Source organism: Triticum dicoccoides, chromosome 7B, assembly GCF_002162155.2.
Source record: "Triticum dicoccoides isolate Atlit2015 ecotype Zavitan chromosome 7B, WEW_v2.0, whole genome shotgun sequence".
NCBI lineage: Eukaryota > Viridiplantae > Streptophyta > Magnoliopsida > Poales > Poaceae > Triticum > Triticum dicoccoides.
Window position 1 is genome coordinate 497,309,463 of NC_041393.1, and position 21,721 is coordinate 497,331,183.

Sequence of the window (21,721 nt, forward strand, 5' to 3'; positions counted from 1 at the left end):
ATTGTTCTGTTGTTTATAGTTAGCATATGTTCAGTTTCAAATGCTATCTTTGGTTGTTCGTAGTATGCCTTGGTTATTCCAGTTATTCACAACGTGATGTTCTATATGTGCAAGTATGAACTGTGTAGTTCAATTTCATCAGTACCAGTTTCAACAATACCACTATGGCCCTGTTTGTTTCGGATTCTGGGACCAGATTCAGCTTTGCCAGTAAAGATGAATCTAGAATCCAAAACAAACAGCTATTTGGAATCAACTTTGCTAGTGAAGCTGAATCTGGATTTGGGTCATTTTTAGTGCAATTTCCTGAAGCACCTCAAAGTGTACTTCGGTGGTGAAGCTGATTTGCAGAAACAGCTTCGCCACTAAAGTGAATCCATAGGTGATTAAAATCCAAGTGAAGCTGAAACAAATAGGGCATGAATGGCTACATTTGGTTGCTGCATCTTGTAGTTAAACACGCCTTTCCATTCTTATTTAACAATAACCAGTGTGCTTAGACCGGCACAATACCAGTTTGAATGACTATGTTTGCTTGTTGTTAAATGTTAGGCCTATTGCAGTTAACACACCTTTTCACTTGTTTTGCTTTACTAGCGTGCTTAAACCTGCACACTGAAGCTATCTTTTGGAGATTATTTTGTCTGCCATGGATAATTTTGGTTGATGCTTAGCTTGTTGTGCTTAACATGCTTCTCGATGTACCTACACAGGACAATTTTGGGAACAACTGATGTTTTCCATAGACGCTAGTTTCATCCCATGGCTTATATATGCTCACTGTTCACGATATCGATAGCTGGTACCATATAGGCGGGGGGCTGATAACGGACTAATCGGTGAATTGGACTTTTAACTGAATATATCTGCAAACCATTTATCGTTAGGTTACCTAGGGCCATATGTAATATATCTGAGGCTACATAGCAACATGCACTGTACTTAATGTCTACTTATGCAATCCTAGGCTACATAGCAACATGCACTATACTTAATGTCTACATATGCAATCCTAGGCTACATAGAAACAAGGAAGATTGTTACCTTAATGTTCTGATGATGTCTAGATACACGTAGAAGAGCAGCAGCAACAACAACAACAACAACACAGCCCTGTTTGGATACTCAACTTAGCTTAGAGGTTAGAGTTAGTTTCTAGCTCATGACTAACCCTGAACTAACTCCATCCAAAGAGGTGTTTGGATGACAGGGTGAGATACTTAGATTGCAATAAATGCACTAGGAGAACTAGCTCCAATTAGCACCTCTTGGGTTGGATATTTTTTTGGGTGGGTTATAGATGCAACTAGCTCAAACTAGCCCTCGTTTTTAGATATACTTTAGGGCTATTTGAGCTCGAACTAGCTCAACTAACTCTAACCCATGGATACAGCAGCAGTTAATCAACTGATAATTTGTAGGAATGCAATAAACTCCTTCCGGCCCATAATATAAGATGTTAATTCATCTAATATGTGAGTATATTGGATGTTATAAGATATTATAAAAGAGTGTTGTATTACATCATTGTGCAATTGGTGTTTAGCTTCTAATATTAACTTGGTGCTTTTAGGTACATATGTCATTGGTAAAGATCCGCGCTTCGACCCTTTCTGCGTATGGGGAAATGAGATATCGATGAACTAGCATCAAGTGAGGAAGCTGATAAAGATTGTTAGTAAAATGGGTCAAAAGATGGCAATTAAACTATTTGTTTACACTTTATCCAATACAACAGCGAACTGCAGGATGGTAAGTAAGAACTCTGCAGCCTTCTTTTTACTGCCCATAATGAGTTGTGTTAGATGACAATGTCTGAATCTTTTTTCCTTTGTAGTGGTTCCCAAAGCAGTTTACTAAAGCTTACCTCTCAAACTACATGATTCGTGGGCATGCAAAGGTTAAAGTATTTCTACCAGAACACGATGATTATCTAGATGTTTTCATGAAGACCGTGAAGGATGGGTGGTCGGCCATCACAAGGGGTTGGACTAGAGTCATGCGTGCCTTCTGCATGGAGGAGGGTACAATATGGGCATTCCGCTTCACCTTGTTCAGCAACCAGAATGTATTTCGTCTCTTTTTTTAATAGTACAAGTATACAATTATGGTTCATCATTCTTTATTTGGTTCTTATGTAATTCTTGATGCGTACCTATGAATTGAATAATGCATTGGTTGTCTGAACCTGATGGATATGAATAAAGCTATACATTCAATGTCAATTTCAATTTAAATTTCAATTTCAATTTGATATAGAAGCAATTAAATTACGGTGAAATTATGCTCTCCAGGTTGTTATGGCACACATGGTTGGTAAAACACAAACGTTTGCGATATACACCATAATCCGAGACAGTTCGCAGAGAGGAAACGTGTGCAAGCATGCACACAGTTGCCGTTTGCAAAGTGTGTGCGATGTCAGACAATATCACAAACGGTGTTGGCAAACTAACCGTTTGCGATAGTTGCCTTATCGTACACGATTCGCAACCATGAATTGTTTCTGATGAAGTATGCAGTAAACATTGCACCACATAATAGCGTGTGTGATATTTGTCTTATCGTATACAATTCGCAACCATGAACTGTGTCTAATGAAGTATGCATCGTAAACGTTGAACCACAGAATAGCGTGTGCGATAGTTGTCGTGTACGACGATGTTACGATGGTCCGGGGTTTCGTAATCCTATCCGACACTTCTATGACAATTAGCTGATCTTCTTAATTAGTTATCGCATACGGTTTGTGAAAAGCGAATGTGTGTGATTGTATGCTTATCATACACGTTCTATAATAGTGAACCGTTTGTGATGGGCCGTGCATCATAAACGTAGCACCACAGAATACTGACTGCGATGGCAATGCGAGCATAAATGAGTAGGAGTATTATAGGGTCCTTATCCCCGACGGTTCTTGGGTCGTGTGGGAAGGACACCCCCCCCTATCACCATCACTCACTAGGCGACGGTTCCAAATGTCGTCGCGGAAAGGGGTCAAAAACCGTTTGCATAGCATCAACAGGTACCAGTGTGGGGACACAAGAGATTTCTTGTATTTGATTGCAGGGTTGCTTGATAGAGACTATCTTCATCCTACACCTCCCACAGATTGATAAACCTTAGGTCATCCGCTTGAGGGAAAATTGCTACTATCCTACAAAACTCTGCGCTTGGAGGCCCAACATGAGTCTACAAGAATAAAGTTGCGTAGTAGACATCAAGCTCTTTTCTGGCGCCATTGCCAGGGAGGTGAGTGCTTGAAGGTATATCTTTAGATCTTGCAACCAAATCTTTTAGTTTCTTGTTTTATCACTAGTTTGGTTTAAAAAAAGAAAATTACAAAAAATGGAGATTGGGTTACCTCAGGTTGTTCTTTATCTTTATAATGTATATCTTAAGAGTAAGGATTCCGATAATTGTGCTCAATTGCTAGAAAAAGAATTCAACAAAAATTATGGCACAAAAACGTTGGATGATGGGCATGATTGCAATATTGCTAGTATGAATTCTTGGAATATCCATGATGTTAATGATGATTGCATTAGTCATGATAATGATGTCTCCTATAAGAATGTCAATTTTTGCAGAGTGAATTGGGAGTGCAAACACACACCAAAAAGGGAAGATAGATTTTGTAAGAAGCATAAATATTTAGAAACATAAAATTTGCAAGAGAGGCTAGATGATTGAGCTGAAAGAATTAATTTTTTTGCCATCCTTGTGAACTTTGCAATAAACATGGTCATTTAAATCTCCAATGCAAATTATTTCATGATCAAATTGTGTCCAAAAATTGTGATAACTTGATTACCCTTGAGCATCATAAAGAGCTTAGTCTTCTTTTGGGGTACGAAGAAATGAAACGTATAACTGAGGGTATTCCAAAATTTAATCTCAAGAGATTTCTTGATTTTGATCTAGAGGAAATTTATATGTTTTGTGCGGTAAATTGCATTGAAAATGCAAATATTGCGAACTATCTAAAGACAAGAAAACAAATAAAATATGAAGAGAGTACTAATGAAAATGGAAATATTTTCCCAATATCATCCTAGTGTTTCTTATGATGAATCAGGTAACGAGGAGGAGCTTCCTATCCAATCAATCTCTTCAACGAGAAGCTTGAGAAAGTTGATTAAACCCACATGTGAGGTGGTGAAAAAGAAAAAGAAAAGAAGAAAAAATAGAGGTAAAAAAGGTAACTCTCCCAAGAAATATTGCTCCTATCACCATTGTGCCTCATGAAAGTGAATCAAATATGTTGATGGAGGATGATGATATTGAGTATGATTTTGTGATGCCTACTACTTGTTGTGATGATTATGATTGGGAAGACAATGATGTCTCTTATGATCTTGAAAATCTTTTTGGCACTTGCTTAGAAGAATATGGTAATAACGTTTACTATACTATTGGTGCCATTCATGCTATTGATAAGAATGATTATGATGATATGCAAATCCACAAGCTTGGGGATGCTATGTTTGATGAGTATGAAATGTTTGAAGATTTATTTCCTGAAATAATGCTTGTCCTAAGCTTGGAGATGCTTTGCATAATGAATATGATCCTTTGATTCCTTCTACTTTCGATAAGAAAATTTATTATGATGATAGCATGCCTCCTATTTATGATGATTACAATGATGAAAGTGGGTTTGGAAGAGTGTCAACTCTAGGTAGTAGTGATCCCACTATTTTGGAGGGTGTTGAATCTTATTACAATATTGATGAAAGTGGATTTGGAGAGGTTGTGACTTTATTTAGTGATACATCCACTATTTTGGAAGAGGTTTCAATTGACTATGATGAGAACAAAGTTGCTACTTATGATGATTATTATGATGACATGTATGGCATAAATAGTAATAAATTTTCTATGCTTTTTGATCATGAAAAAAATGCTTTATGTGATGTTTATATGGATGAATCTATTCATGATGCTAAGAGAGGAACTTATAATTCATGATGCTCTTTGTGTTTCAATTCTTTACTTTTATGTGAGCATCATTGAAATCATCATGCCTAGCTAAAAGGCATTAAAGAAAAGCGCTTGTTGGGAGACAACCCAACATTTACCCCTATTGTTTCTGTGTGTTCACATGATTATGCTACTGTAGTAATCATGTTTTATCTCTTTTGTTTCAATAAAGTGCCAAGTAAAGCCTTTGGGATAGTGTAGATGATAGTTGACTTGAATCTATGCAAAAACAGAAATTTTTTCACTCCATCCAAGAATTTTGAAAATTCACTGGAATGTGCTTTTGATCTGAATTTTTTACAGGTCATAGATATATAAATTATCTCTGTTGTCCTAATTTTTCAGAATTTTTGGAGTAGCATAAGTATGGCTGGATTACAGATTACTACAGACTGTTCTGTTTTTGACAGATTCTATTTTCAATGCATAGTTTGCTTCTTTCCTAGTTTCTATGGCTTATATTGCTCAATATAAATTGTGGAAATGATATGATACAGTAGGAATTGTGTGGAAACAATTATGAATCTTGTCTTTGACAGTACATACCGATGTACGCGATCCAATGAGTGTTGAAGCTCGCGGCGGGTATCGTTATTTTCTGACTTTCACAGATGATTTGAGCAGATATGGGTATATCTACTTAATGAAACACAAGTCTGAAACATTTGAAAAGTTCAAAGAATTTCATAGTGAAGTGGAGAATCATCGTAACAAGAAAATAAAGTTTCTACGATCTGACCGCGGAGGTGAATATTTGAGTTACGAGTTTGGCCATCATTTAAAACAATGTGGAATAGTTTCACAACTCACGCCACCTAGATCACCACAGCATAATGATGTGTCTGAACGACGTAACTGTACTTTATTGGATATGGTGCAATCTATGATGCCTCTTACCGATTTACCACTATCATTTTGGGGTTATGCATTAGAGACCACTGCATTCACGTTCAACAGTGCACCACCAAAATCTGTTGAGATGACACCGTATGAACTGTGGTTTGGCAATAAACCTAAGTTGTAGTTTCTTAAAGTTTGGGGATGCGATGCTTATGTCAAAAGGCTTCAGCCTGATAAGCTCGAACCCAAATCGAAGAAGTGCGTCTTCATAGGATACCCTAAGGAAACAATTGGGTATACCTTCAACCACATATCCGAAGGCAAGATTTTTGTTGCCAAGCATGGAACCTTTCTAGAGAAGGAGTTTCTCTCGAAAGAACTGAGTGGGAGGAAAGTAGAACTTGATGAGGTAATTGTACCTTCTCTCAGTTTGGAAAATAGGTCATCCGAGAAATCCGTTCCCGTGATGCCTACACCAACCAGAGAGGAAGCTAATGATAATGATCATGAAACTTCAGATCAAGTTACTACAAAACCTCGTAGGTCAAACGGAGCATGATCCGCACCAGAGTGATACGGCAATCCAGTTCTGGAAGTCATGTTACTTGACCATGACGAACCTATGAACTATGAAGAAGCTATGATGAGCCCAGATTCCGATAAATGGCTTGAGGCCATGAAATCTGAGATAGGATCCATGTATGAGAACAAAGTATGGACTTTGGTGGATTTGCCTGATGATCGGTGACCCATAAAGAATAAATGGATCTTTAAGAGGAAGACTGACGCTGATGGTAATGTTACTGTCTATAAAGCTCGACTTGTCGCAAAAGGTTTTCGACAAGTTCAAGGAATTGACTATGATGAGACTTTCTCACCCGTAGCGATGCATAACTCTGTCCAAATCATGTTAGCAATTGTCACATTTTATGATTATGAAATCTGGAAAATGGACATCAAAACTGTGTTCCTTAATGGATTTCTTAAAGAAGAGTTGTATATGATGCAACCAGAAGGTTTTGTCTATCCTAAAGGTGTTGACAAGGTGTGCAAGCTCCAGCGATCCATTTATGGATTGGTGCAAGCATCTCGGAGTTGGAATATACGCTTTGATGAGGTGATCAAAGCATATGGTTTTATACAAACTTTTGGAGAAGCCTGTATTTACAAGAAAGTGAGTGGGAGCTCTGTAGCATTTCTAATATTATATGTGGATGACATATTGTTGATCGGAATGATATAGAATTTCTGGATAGCATCAAAAGATACTTGAATGAAAGTTTTTCAATGAAAGACCTCGGTGAAGCTGCCTATATATTAGGCATCAAGATCTAGAGATAGATCAAGACGCTTAATAGGACTTTCACAAAGCACATACCTTGATAAAGTTTTGAAGAAGTTCAAAATGGATCAGTCAAAGAAAGGGTTCTTGCATGTGTTTTAAGGTGTGTAGTTGAGTCAGACTCAATGCCCGACCACTGCAGAAGATAGAGAGAAAATGAAAGTCATTCCCTATGCCTCAGCCATAGGTTCTATCATGTATGTTATGCTGTGTACCAGACCCAATGTGTGCCTTGATATAAGTTTAGCAGGGAGGTACCAAAGTAATCCAAGAGTGGATCACTAGACAGCGGTCAAGAACATCTTGAAGTACCTGAAAAGGACTAAGGATATGTTTCTTGTTTATGGAGGTGACAAAGAGTTCGACGTAAATACTTACATTGATGCTAGCTTTGACACTGACCCGAATGGCTCTAATCACAAACTGCATACGTATTTTTATTGAATGGTGGAGCTGTCAGTTGGTGCAGTTCCAAGAAGAGCGTTGTGGCGGGATCTACGTGTGAAGCGGAGTACATAGCTGCTTCGGAAGCAGCAAATGAAGGAGTCTGGATGAAGGAGTTCATATCCGATCTGGGTGAAATACCTGGTGCATCGGGTCCAATGAAAATCTTTCGTGACAATACTGGAGCAATTGCCTTAATGAGGGAATCCAGATTTCACAAAAAGACCAAACGCATCAAGAGACGCTGCAACTCCATCCGTGATCTAGTCAAGGAAGGAGACATGGAGATTTGCAAAATACATATGGATCTGAATGTGGTAGACCCGTTGATTAAGCCTCTTCCACGAGCAAAACATGATCAGCACCAAGACTCCATGGGTGTTAGAATCATTATACTGTAATCTAGATTATTGACTCTAGTGCAAGTGGGAGACTGAAGGAAATATGCCCTAGAGGCAATAATAAAGTTGTTATTTTATATTTCTTTATTCATGATAATTGTTTATTATTCATGCTAGAATTGTATTGGCCGGAAACTTGATACTGTGTGGATACATAGACAAAACACCGTGTCCTTAGTATGCCTCTACTTGACTAGCTCGTTAATCAAAGATGGTGAAGTTTCCTGGCCATAGACATGAGTTGTCATTTGATGAACGGGGTCACATCATTAGGAGAATGATGTGATGGACAAGACCCATTCGTTAGCTTACCATTATGATCGTTCAGTTTTATTGCTACTGCTTTCTTCATGTCAAATACATATTCCTCCGACTATGAGATTATGCAACTCCCGGATAGCGGAGGAATGCCTTGTGTGCTATCAAATATCACAATGTAACTGGGTGATTATAAATAAGCTCTACAGGAATCTCCGTAGGTGTTTGTTGGGTTGGCATAGATCAAGATTAGGATTTGTCACTCCGAGTATCGGAGAGGTATCTCTGGGCACTCTCGGTACTGCACATCATAAGAAGCCTTGCAAGCAAAGTGACTAATGAGTTATTGCGGGATGATGCATTACAGAACGAGTAAAGAGACTTGCCGGTAACGACATTGAACTAGGTATGAAGATACCGACGATAGTATCTCGGGCAAGTAACATACCGGTGACAAAGGGAATAATGTATGTTGTCATAACGGTTCGACCGATAAAGATCTTCGCAGAATACGTGGGAGCCAATATGAGCATCCAGGTTACATGACGAGGAGTCCCGAAATGGTCGAGAGGTAAAGATTGATATATAGGACGATAGTATTCGGAAACCAGAAGTGTTCTGGGGGTACCGAGTACGTATCGGGTCACCGAAAAAGGGTTCTGGGCACCCCCGGCAAAGATATGGGCCTTAATGGGCAAAGAGAGGGACAGACCAGCCCACAAGGGTCTGGTGCGCCCCCATATAGGCCAAAATAGGAGGGGAAGGAAAGAGGAGAAGAGAGAAAGGAAGTGAAGGGATTCAGCCTCCCCCTTCCTTCTCTCATCCCTCCTCCTTCCTCCCCCCTTCGAAAGTTATGGTAAGGGGACCGAATTGCACTAGGGCCCCAAGTAGGATTCCTCCTACTTGGGCGTCCCCTTGGATGCTCCCTCTCCCTCCCACCTATATATATGAAGGGGGGAGGCACCTAGAAGACACACCAACGTCTGTTAGCCGTGTGCGGTGCCCCCCTCCACAGTTTACGCCTCCGGTCATATTCACGTAGCGCTTAGGTGAAGCCCTGCGTGGATCACTTCACCATCACCGTCACCATGCCGTCGTGCTGACGCAACTCTCCCTCGACACTTTGCTGGATCAAGAGTTCGAGGGACGTCATCGAGCTGAACGTGTGTAGAACTCGGAGGTGCCATACGTTTGGTGCTTGATCGGTCGGTACGAGAAGAAGTTCGACTACATCAACCGCGTTGACAAACGCTTCCACTTTCGGTCTATGAGGGTACATGGACACACTCTCCCCCTCTCGTTGCTATGCATTTCCTAGATAGATCTTGTGTGAGCGTAGGAAAAAAAAATTAAATTACATGCTACATTTCCCAACATCAAAAGGGTTGGTCAGTGGTTGCCCCAAATGCTGGATGCGACCTCTGTCCGGCGCTGGAATCAGTTGACCACTTGGTGCTCCGTTGCCGTCCAGTCAATGCTCTCTGGAACAGACTCATGCTGGCTCCTTTGGCACGCGACTCCCCTGATATCAAGCATTTTGTTTGCCATGCGGCTGACCAACTTGCGTTCAAGAGTAAATGAAATATTGCTTTTGTGGCTTGTGTTGTCACACTTTGGCAAGTTAGGAATGATCGGGTCTTCAGTGCCAAGTGTTGGACAGAGTCATATAGCAGGTTTCATTTTGCTGACTTGATCCTCCTCTGGAGCAACAGAACCACAAAGTGACAGGACTAGGACGACTTGCAGACTTGGGCTACTATGATCGAAGGCTAGATCATGATCATATATATATGTTCGTCTCTTTCTTTCTTCCTTCCTTTCTTAGACTGCTCGTGGCCTTGCACCTTGCTGCACTTCACAAGTTAATGTAACTGCATTTTCCTCGGCCTTGTGTCTATTTTGGAAATATAAGGTAGGCCATGTGCACTATGTTGTCTATATCCAAAATATATCGAAGAAATTCATTGTGGATAAATTTTATGTATCCATAACTCGCATGGCTTCATTCTCTGGACGTAGAGAAAGATCCATTAAAACCATGAGTTGATGGGAATGCGGTATTGGGACACAAAGTTTCATATCCTAGTGCCATTCGACCCACCACACATAATTAGTTGGGGCGTATGAATATATCTAAATCTAGTGATCCACATGGATATGTAATCACTACATCTATCAACTACATAGATAGATGATTTTGTACTACCAATGATATAAGTTACCGAAAAGAGATTCCACCTCTGGAGAATAGCTGGGTATCTGCATGAACCCTTGTGCTACGATACTTGCTCTTTGTTTCACCACCTTGTTGTTCTCAATTCTGTTTTCAGAAGAAAACTGGTGTAGGTATTGCTTATGAATACCATCCCATTATTGAACAAGATTATTTCTACCTAGATTATACCCTTTGCTTGAGTCCAGTGTGAGTGTTGTTCACACTTTGCCATGGCCATGGTCTTTGGATCTGAATCATTTGAAAGTTTTTTACAATCTAGTTGAGCAATGTATGTCGACAATTGTAGACTTTCGGTTATATGTTTCTCCAGAGTCTATATATGTATATATAGTTGATGGAAATACGCTACCCATGGTGACCGCCCGCGATTTCCCAATGCAGTTGAGTCGGGTATTCCCATGTCCCGGTTATCGTGTGCACTATGACCTGGTTGATGGAGGTTTCTCGTCCACTGGGTGTATACTATGCATTAGGTGTCTGTCAACGTGAAATTGACTTGCATTTACTGATTCAGAGGCCACGACATCCTTGCTTGCAAGAAGCTGAATACTAATGTATTATTGCCATACATCTCCCCCTGTTGCTTTGAACGGGGAGTGGAGTGATTCTTGTTGGTATCTTCACTCTTTCAGGCATATTTTACAGGATTGCAGGATTGTGTGACACATTTATAGTCAGAAAATGAATCTGGCAGATTATTTGCAATGTGTTGCAAATCTTCTGAACGGATGGTTTATATCTTTGAGTACGTGGATTTGAGGCAGAAATGTGTTAAACAATTCACTAATTTTCTGGTATTCTTAATGGTACTTTAACTCTCCTCCTAATGTCTGAAAATGTTCCTCATTGAATCAGCATGTTAGCCTTGAATAACTCCCCATGTGAGGGGCTTGAGATATTAATGGAAATACCAATATTCCTCACGTAGATTCCAAATATACATTGAAGGGCTAATGATGTATACCGGGGTGATGATATCGTATGCAACCGAATTACCGTGGATGGGAAATACTTGATAGATTTCCATGTATCAAAGATAGAGGGTAATATATTATGCAGTTTAGTCATGAGCGTGTAAAACTACATGACTCCAACGTAAAGTTGGTAAGTTACAATTTTAAAGTAAAGATAATGCAATGAGGTTAACTCTTTGGATAAAGGATTCTACCAAATCATTTTGAGTCTAGACATATTGGACAAAGTGCTAAACTTCTATCCTAGGGCCTCGGTCGAGTCCTCGATCAATCAAGTTCTTTGACTAGGAGTTATCCAGCGATCAATTGATCGAGTCGCGATCTTGGCTTATTACTCGCTCGCGATCGATGGAGCGAGGGTTATTGGCTCATTACGCGTTCCAGATCGGGCACACGAGCTCTGGTGCTTCTTGGCCGGCGTGCTAGCACTTGCTACTCCTCTTCGTATTCGAATTCGCCGGGGCGGGAGTTGTTGGATTTGCTTTGCCTTCGAGCTGTCGCGCGCCGTATGGGTCTTGCCGTTGATACGGTGTAGGAGTATCATACACCGTATGATGAAGTTACCTGGCTGGCTCGATATGATATACGGTTCGATGTCCGGCCGTGTCGGTCCAATCACGAAATTGAGGCGACCAAGGGGAGCCAGGCTGGCAGCGTCCCCCACAGCTCGACAATCGGACTCGCTCGCGAACCCTATACCCAAGGCATGTGTTGTGCACAAAATTATTTGGGGCCTGGCCGGTGCTCGCCGGCGAATTTCCTGCCGCCTTCTGACGAAGTCAATATGTTCTCTCATAAAAGAACACCATCGATGATTACGTGCTCATCGGATGCAAGTCAAGGAGAAGGAACTTTCGACTCAAAAATCTGAAATTGAACTTTTTGTTTGCCAAAATAATTAATAACAGTACTCCATCCGTCCCATAATATAAGACGTCTTTACAGTTCAAACAAAGCTACTATATTTGTTAGAGAAAAACAGTGGCAAAATAATTCCTCTTCCTGTACCACTGCAATAGATTGCAACTAGTGTAGTGGCCGTGCATTGCAACGGGGAATTTTGTAAATGTTTGAATGTCTTAAATTTCATAAGGGTAATTCGCCGGCGAACTGTTATAGGAAAGGTATCAATTACAGCAATACCCCTAGCAATCAAATTGTCATAGGAAAGGTACTCGACAAACAGAAACTTTGTCGAGTGTTGCGCTGGGCAAACAAAAACCAAAACCAAAACCACTATTAAATGGTCTTTTTCATTGTGCCAAAATAACCTGGGCCGAAAAAACGTCTTACGGGAGTAGCTGTTAGCCAGACCACGATGGCGACAATGACAGCTGACTCATGATACACTGATAGATTGTGTATCATGCTATGAAGGCCATACATGCTATGATCAGAAACAGTTAGCGGCTAGCAATAGCAGCAATATAACGATTCACGGAAGTAGTAGATGGCTCTATCTGCGGACACAAATGTATAAACCTCGCAGAATAACGAGACGGCAGGACCAGATACCCAAAAACTCTTAGCATAGCACAAAATTAACTAGTTCACCAGGTCAAATAGCCATTAAGTAACAAGCAAACTCTTCCAAAAAAAGACCAACTGTTTCGACACTGAATTTCAAGTCCTAGATAGGTTCTTTGCCACCGTCACGATCCCAAGCACTGCTCCGCTTACTTGAAGCACTTGGCGTCCAGCAAGGCCTGCCCCTCGAACGGCTCAAGGTCCTCAATCATGGCTTCCACGCGCTTCTTCTGGGCCTCGTCAGAGAGGTCAACCTTGGTCCACTCGTAGAGCTCCATGTCGTAGACCTCGTTCATGACGAACTCAGGGATGTCCTGCCCACGGAAGAGCCACAGCCCCTTGACCTTGAAGGGCGCCTCAGAACCAATCACGAGCATCTTGCCAAAAGCATACTTGCGGCACAGATCCATCCGCTGCAGGAACCCGCCGACCTTGTTCAGGGTCACGTACGACACGGTGTTCTCTTCCTGGTACTTGTAGTCACAGAACCACAGAGAGTAGCCCTCTGGGTCATACATCTCCCAGAAACCTGAAGCATAGACATCATACATGAGTTTTGGTTCATGTTAAGATCAGAGTTACAAATGAACAAGGAGAATGCCACAACTACAAACACATAATTTGAGATAACCTCCTGCCGTAATGCACAAAGTAGCATCGCAAATGAACAAGAATGAGAATCATGCATATCCCCTACAAAGATCTAAAGAGTCATTCTACTAATACCACAACTATAAACACGTAATTGAGACAAAAAATGCTGTCTGATGCACAAAGCAGAGCATTGATCAAGGCAAGGCAAACTGCATGACTCAGAAGTAGCTCAATGTCGAAAGAATGGGCAATGGGATCCTCTTTAACATTTAGACCAGTTAGTGCTGACAGGCCAAATTTTTAGAGACTAGGGTATCAGTGGATGCTCAGACTGTTAGGTTGTACAGTCACAATTAACAGACAGTGACCGACTGGGAACTCTAAATAATTAACAAACATCACATATAGAACTTGCAAGGGATCACTAACATATATATTAGAATACAAGAATTTATTAGACAGAAGTAATACCTTTAACAGCAACATCATGGAAGTTGCTCTTAGTGTTTGAGTATAGCCTCTTCCAGTCATCAAGTACCATCTTGCTTGGTGGCAGTAGATCAAGGGGATTTTTGGGCTTAGGCTTTGGTGCCTCTTCCTCTGGTGCCTCAACTACTGCTGGCTTTGGGGCCGCCTTGGGAGCCTCTTTCTTGGCCTCCTTTTGTTTAGCAGGAGCAGCCTTCTTCTGAACAGGAGGTACAACCTCTGCCTGCTTGAATTCGCCAATGACCTTCTTGAAGTTAGGCTGGTTAACCATGGTCCAGAAGTACCTCTCAACATGAGGGAACTCAGATGTGAAAGTCTTGGTCAAGATCCGAGCAAAACCATGGTAGAGGTTGCATGTCATGACAATATCAGCCAGAGTGACAGAATGCCCAACAAGGAATGTGTTTGATGCCAGGTGTGTGTTCAATGCTTCAAGGGCCCTCTTTAATCCAGCAATGCCGAATTCCTCATCCTGTAGTGGTAGATGTTAGAATCTTTGCAGCTTTCCAATGCTTGAACATAGAGCAAATTGTGGTATCTAAGATGCACTTACCTGGGCATTGAAAGCCCTATAACCAAGCCTTGGGTACAACCACCTTGCGATATTGGGATCAACCTCTGTGGCAGCAAAGTCCATCCATTGCTCAACACGTGCCTGCAAGAATTAGCAACAGATAAGCACTAAAGATTGCAGAGCTACTGACTATAAGAGTACTTGTTATATCACTCACATATTCAATAAGAGAACCACCCCAAAGCAGGTTGTCACCCTTTGAGCGAGCAACTGAAGGAAGAAAAGAAAACAGTGGTCAATTTAGGCAGTGTGGAATCAGCAAGATTTGATTAAAAAGATGTAACAATATATACCATAGCGTGCAATAGCATTGCTCTCAAAAACAGCACCATCAGGAGTCTCAAGAACAGGAACCTGCAAATAATTATTAGTTCCTTGCTTGCTGACTCACTGTATATTTAACTAATCTGCGAGTCTGATTCATGTACCTTCCCAAGGGGGTTCATCTTGATGAATTCAGGGGTTTTGTTTGATACACCCATCTCGAAGTTCTTGGGGAGCTCAACCTTGACCCCACAGTACTCTGCAGCAATAAGTGCCTTGAAGGCATTCTTGTTGCCGCTGCCTGAATGCAAAACCTACAAGGATAAAGCATAGGACATGTTCAGAACAATGGACAAACATGGGAACCTGCATATAAAGTAACTAGAACATACAAAGCAGAAGCAGATCAATCTGATGTACACCAGCAAGCTAAGTTATTAAGTGAAAGAAGCAGAAATGCACTAATCTCGGGTAACAATAAAAACGCCCCTAAATCCATTCCAATTTTGTCGCGTATAAGTTTCAGCGACTCAAGAGCTCAAGAATTCCCTAATTAAGGAATAAGTGACACATCCTGGAGATCTAACAACTTGCGCATGATCATACACGAATCTACGACATCATGACCAAATATCAAAACATGTAAACGGGCCATCGGTCCAGAGCCAGCAACCAAATCGATAATTCGATCAGAACCCTATAAATCCCCACGTCCAGACCCCGCGAACTGCATCCGGCAGAGACGTTACACATGCAGAGACCTACGACCGCCCGGGTCAAGCATCAGAACAAGCCAACCGCAAATCACGCGCATTCCAAATCGGAGAGGCCCAACAGAACTCAAATCGCACCAACATCTACTCGCGCGCAACCCCGAACTACGCAACCATACGCAAGCAAACAACGAAATCTACGAGGCGGGATGAGAGACTCACGAGCGCCATGTCGGCAGGAGCTGCAGGCTTCACCCGATTCCAAATCTCAGATCTGCACAAACGGGGAACAAAACACCACAGGAAACCGTGAGATCGACCAGAATTAGCACGGGCAGGCGACGAGGGTAGGAAGAGAGATCGAGAGCGGGGAGGAGGTCTGGGATCTTACAGAGAGTGCGGATCGAGACGAGATCGCGGCGGAAACCTCAGCGGGCGAGGGTGGGGAAGAGAGGGGTTTACAAAGGGGACGGGGGCGCGGATTTATGGCGGCGCGGGGGAGTGGTGAGGGGGGAGGGAGCTCCGGGGCTTTCTAGGGTTGCGGGGCGGAGGGTCACGATGGCGGGACGGGACGGTTGGACGGACGGGATTGTTCGAGGAATGGGAGGTGACGGGCGGGCGGTGGTTTTCGTGTTGGCTCCCTGGGTTTTTTTGGAGCCAGTATGAAAGTCCCTGCAGGGTCGACCTTGTAATTTGGATTCACTTGCAGGATCAGTGCGTGCGTGCTAGAAAGCAAACGGGCTAGCGAGGGTCGCGCCGTCCGCGGAGCGTTTGCGTGGGGGTACACTGGCTCGGACGAGACTTGCCTGCTCCCCGCGTGTGTGCCCATCCGTGCTCCCGCATATGTGGCATGATTTGATTGGAATAAAATAAGGCTCGGCCCCATCCCCTTAAAATCAGGGGGAAGATGATTAGATTAGAAAGGAAAAAGGAAAAAAATGAATCGTAGGATGAAGTGGAAGCACGAATGAGAGCATGGAAAGGGAGCAGGCAAGCCGGATCCCTCTGGCTCTCCACGTACAAGGGCATATCCGGTCCTAGGATGCTCTGGGTTTTTTTCGGGGAAGTTTCTTTTTTTTAGGGGATTTCTTTTCGGGGAAGTGCTATGGTTCCTTCTGTTGGGAAACTTGGGTTTTGATGGAGCCCATTAAGAAGCAAGTGTCCAAGTCACTTTACTTCTAACACTAACGTGAACACTTGAGAGGTAAAATTCCCCTCTCGTTAGGGTTTTTTTCATCCTCTCGGCAGCGGCGGCGCCGGCGCCCACCACCGTAGAGACCTCCCATCCCCTCACCCGGCTTCGCTGCTGCCGTCAGCCGGAGTCCCTGACCTCTGGCTTGAGCGGTGGGATGACGGGGAAGAAAGGGAACCACCGCCCACGGGATTCTTCTATTCTCGGGCAAGAGATCTAATGGACAACAAAGCTTCTGGCTCGGGTTCTGCTTCGACCGACCTGGAGGCGATGATGGAAGAGCTTGGCCTTAATGATGAAAACTTGCAAGATGTGATCGTTGAGGAGTCTGAATTGATGGATGATTCGACTCGGTGGATGGCTCTGGCTCGTGTGCATACGAGTAAACCCTATAGCCAGTACTGGTTCTGTAGGAACATGTGGATTGCTTGGGATCTTGAGCGGGAGGTAAAAATCCGCCTCCTTGAAGAAAATCTCTATTCGCTACAGTTTTCGTGCCTTGGTGACTGGGAGCGAGTAATGGAGGAGGGTCCATGGACTTCCAAAGTGAAAGCACTGGTGCTAGTGCCTTATGATGGATTCACTCGGCCATCCACGATTCCCCTAAACAAGATAGACATTTGGATGCAAATCCATGACCTTCCAGATGGATACTACCCCAATATCAAAGCATTGTCAGTCATGATGGGGGAGTACATATATGCTAAGCCAAAGTTACTGGACTTCGAAGGCAATTTTTACAAGGTACGGGTGAAGATAGATGCAACAAAACCACTCGGCAATGCAGTGTCATTGGTGGTCAAGAGGAACAAGGAGGTCATCAGAGAAATATTCCGGGTGAAATACGAAAGGTTGCTAGATTGGTGTGCGGTATGTGGCCACCTGGTTCACATGTCCAAGGAGTGTGGGAATGGCATTCATCTCCCAAAAGCTCCTATTTTCAAGGATCTTCGAGCTGACTGGTATAAAGAAGCAGGAAGAGGACCGGGGGAAGGAAGATGAACCAAAGGAAGTAGAGGAAGAGGCAGGCTGCACGTGGCCAAGGAAGGGATTCCACCAACCCTATGAACTATGAGTACGCTTATAATGGTAGCGAGGAGCACTTGGGTGATTCAGCTATGGAAGAAGTGGACAGCAGCACGAAGAAAGGCGCTTCAAGGGAGGGTACCCCGAGCCAGATTCCTCCTTCCACCAAAGGGATAGCAGCCAACCAGTTAGCCCTCCTTCCAACAGATGTACCTATAAGCCCTTCATCCAAACATGGCATGAAGAGGATAAAGAACGGTCCGGTGACTGTTGATAAAAGCGGCAAGACAAGTGTGGCAAACAAAAAACCTGATGTGTGTTTGGAGGGCACCAAGGGGGGTCGCGCCTAACGCAATGAGTCTCTTAGTATGGAATTGTCGTGGGGCTGGCAACCCTGCGACGGTTAGAGAGCTCCGGGATACATCGAAGCAATATGCCCCCTTGATCCTTTGCATCCTTGAAACTAAAATAGAGGGTACTCGTGTTGAGAATTTGTCAGATACATTGGGCTTTGATAGTAGTTTTGCAGTCAGTAGCACCGGTAGAAGTGGTGGCTTAGAATTTTTTTGGAATAATGCAATAAAGGTTGAAGTTATTGGTTACTCTAAGTATCACATTGATGTACATGTTGATGATTTGGTGGAGACACAGCTTCATTTCCCTTTTGTTTATGGCGAAGCACAAGTACCGGAGAGATATAAAACGTGGAACATGATGAGAAATATTGTAGCTACAAGCAGTCGGCCCTGGCCGGTTATTGGTGATTTTAATGAAGTACTCTACCCACACGAACACATGGGAATTGGGAACCGCAATCAAGCACATATAGATGCATTTCGAGACGCTCTAGATACATGCGGACTCACAGATATTGGATATAGAGGAAGCAGTTGGACTTTTGAAAAAAAAGGTAGCAGGAGGTACCTACACAAGAGTTCGACTTGACGGATGCGTAGTTGATACTACACGGGCATTGGAATTTCCTTCTGTCATACTCGAACAAAAATGTGCTGCAACTTTGGATCACCTACTAGTGCACTCCACCTACGCGACGTAACTGCATGCAAACTGGGCTCCAACCATTTTAAATATGAGATTGCATGGGAGCGGGGCCATGCATTGAAGGAGCTAGTGGGAAATGCGTGGACAGGTGCAACTGATTCTATTGGTTTAGTCAGCGACACGCTAAGAAGCTTGGGCAATGATTTGTCTAGGTTGGACAAAACTCATTTTGGCAATGTGCGACGGGAAATAGCCCAGCTAAAGCGATAGTTACATGAGTTGCGTGGAATCCCGGGTCGGACTGGTCCTTCTCATGGGGAAATAAAGATCCAGGAAAGATTAATCGAACTCTTTCACAGGGAAGAAATGTTGTCGCGTCAACATGCGAGGGTAGAGTGGCTCATGCACGGGGACAAGAATACATACTTTTTCCATCTAAGGGTGAGCAGACGCAGAAGGAAGAGTGAAATAAAAGCTTTACAGAGAGTAGATGGATAGATCACATAGGACATAGATGAAATGGAGGCTATGACCATAGAGTTTTATCAAAATATTTACACGTCTGAAGATGAACAGAACATGGAGCTTGTCTTGGAAACTGTCCCATGCAAGGTCACGCCGGCTATGAAAGAGTTGCTTAATGCCCCATATACTCACAAGAAGATTAAAGTGGCTTTGTTTCAGATGTTCCCCACAAAGGCGCCCGGTCCAGGTGGCTTCCTAGCACATTTCTTTCAACACCACTAGGACATATGCGGTGATGACGTGACCAAGGCGGTTCTTAAAATTATGGAGGGATCCGAGTCAGCAGAGAGCATCAATGAGACCCTCTTGGTCTTAATCCCCAAGGTGAAGAATCCTGCCCTTCTCACGTAATTCTGCCCCATTAGTGTGTGCAATGTGTTGTACAAGATCGCGTCTAAGGTAAAATCCAACCGACTGAAAATGGTCTTGCCTAATATTATTCCTGATGAGCAGTTTGCGTTTGTGCCAGGGAGATTTATTACTGGTAATATTATCAAGACACATGAATGTTTTCATCTCATGAAAAGGAACAGGGCAAAAAAACATCAATCTTGTGCTTTGAAACTTGACATGATGAAGGCATATGATAGAGTGGAATGGATGTGTATCAAGGGGATCATGTTAAAGTTGGGTTTCACTAACAGATGGGTGGAAATAGTAATGGGAATGGTGAGTTCTGTTAAATTCTCAATCATGTTTAATGGGAAGAGACTTAGTGAGTTTACTCCTTCATGAGGGATCCGACAAGGGGGGCCGATATCTCCATACTTATTTTTGTTGGCAGCCGAGGGCCTTTCGTGCCTCCTCAAATTCAAAAGTGAGTCATCAAACCTGGGTGGGCTACAGGTGGCACCTTCAGCGCCACTTGTGAATCACCTATTATTCGCATATGACAGTTGTTGTTCTTCAAAGCTAACAGTGTGGAAACTATCGAGGTGAACCAAGTCTTGGATGTTTATTGTTAGGCCACTGGTCAGCGTATAAATAATGCAAAGTCTCCATCTTCTTCAATAAAGGAGTGCCGGAAGGGGTCCGTAATGAGATCAAAGGGTTACTTGGCCTCCCAAATGAAACACTAAATGAAAAGTATTTGGGTATGTCGTCTGATGTTGGGAGTTCTAAGAACGGTGCATCCAAATACTTGAAAGACCAATTGTGGAGTAAGATTCAGGGGTAGATAGAGAAGACTCTGTCATACGCGGGTAAGGAGGTTTTGGTCAAGGCGGTTGCACAGGATATCCCAGTTTTCTCAATGTCATGTTCCGAACTGCCGAGGAGCTTATGTGAACATCTAAATATGCTGATCAGAAGATTCTGATGGGGCAGCAAAGCAGGCCAGCGTAAACCTCATTGGGTCTCCTGGAAGGCAATGACACAGCCTAAGGGGATGCGATGCTTGTAATATGTGTTGGTATTTCCCCGAAGAGGCGAGGATGATGCCACGCGACAGAGGTAAGTATTTCCCTCTGTTATGAGAGGTTATCAATCCACTAGGAGAACCAAGCAACACTATGTAAACATCACCTGCACACAAACAACAAATACTTAAAACCCAACGCGTAAGAGGGGTTGTCAATCTCTCAACGGTATTGAGATAGATTAAATTGTATAGGTTTTGATAAATAGATCTAACAAAAATACAAAATAAATAAATAAAGAAAAAATGCAGCAAAGTATTTTGGATTTAATATATGATAGGAAATAGACCCAGCGGCCATAGTTTTCACTAGAGGATTCTCTCAAGAAAATAGCATACGGTGGGTAAACAAATTACTGTTGGGCAATTGATAGAAAAACAAATAATTATGAGGATATTCAAGGCAATGATCATGTACATAGGCATCACGTCCAAGATTAGTAGACCGACTCCTGCCTGCATCTACTACTATTACTCCACACATCAACCGCTATCCAGCATGCATCTAGTGTATTAAGTTTATGAAAAATGGAGTAATGCAACGAGAACTATGACATGACATAGACAAAATAAACACATATAAATAAACCCCATCTTGTTACCCTTAATAGCAATGATACATGTGTGTCATGTCTCTTTCTTTCACTGAGATTGAGCACCGCAAGATCGAACCCATCACAAAGCACCTCTTCCCATGGCAAGATAAATCAATCTACTTAGCCAAACCAAACCAATAAATCGGAGAAAAAATACGAGGCTATAGCAATCATGCATAAAAGAGTTCAGCAAAGACTCAAATAATATTCATGGATAGAACTATCATAACCTCACAATTCATCGGATCCCAACAAACACACCGCAAAAAAGAGTTACATCAAATAGATCTCCAAGAACATCGAGGAGAACATTGTATTGAAGATCAA

General features: G+C 42.5%; 1 protein-coding gene across 1 annotated transcript; it reads right to left on the reverse strand.

Annotated features, from left to right (window-relative positions):
* Nucleotides 1–12,953: 12,953 nt before the first annotated feature.
* On the reverse strand, nucleotides 12,954–16,145 carry LOC119336653 (elongation factor 1-gamma 2-like). The gene is made up of 8 exons (XM_037608715.1): nucleotides 16,028–16,145; nucleotides 15,859–15,910; nucleotides 15,088–15,237; nucleotides 14,953–15,013; nucleotides 14,817–14,869; nucleotides 14,639–14,740; nucleotides 14,071–14,557; nucleotides 12,954–13,534 (listed from the first exon to the last, which is right to left on the reverse strand). Exons 2-8 carry the CDS (start codon nucleotides 15,865–15,867, stop codon nucleotides 13,155–13,157), a joined length of 1,242 nt encoding a protein of 413 aa, XP_037464612.1. The 5' UTR covers nucleotides 15,868–15,910; nucleotides 16,028–16,145; the 3' UTR covers nucleotides 12,954–13,154.
* Between the last annotated feature and the right edge of the window lie 5,576 nt (nucleotides 16,146–21,721).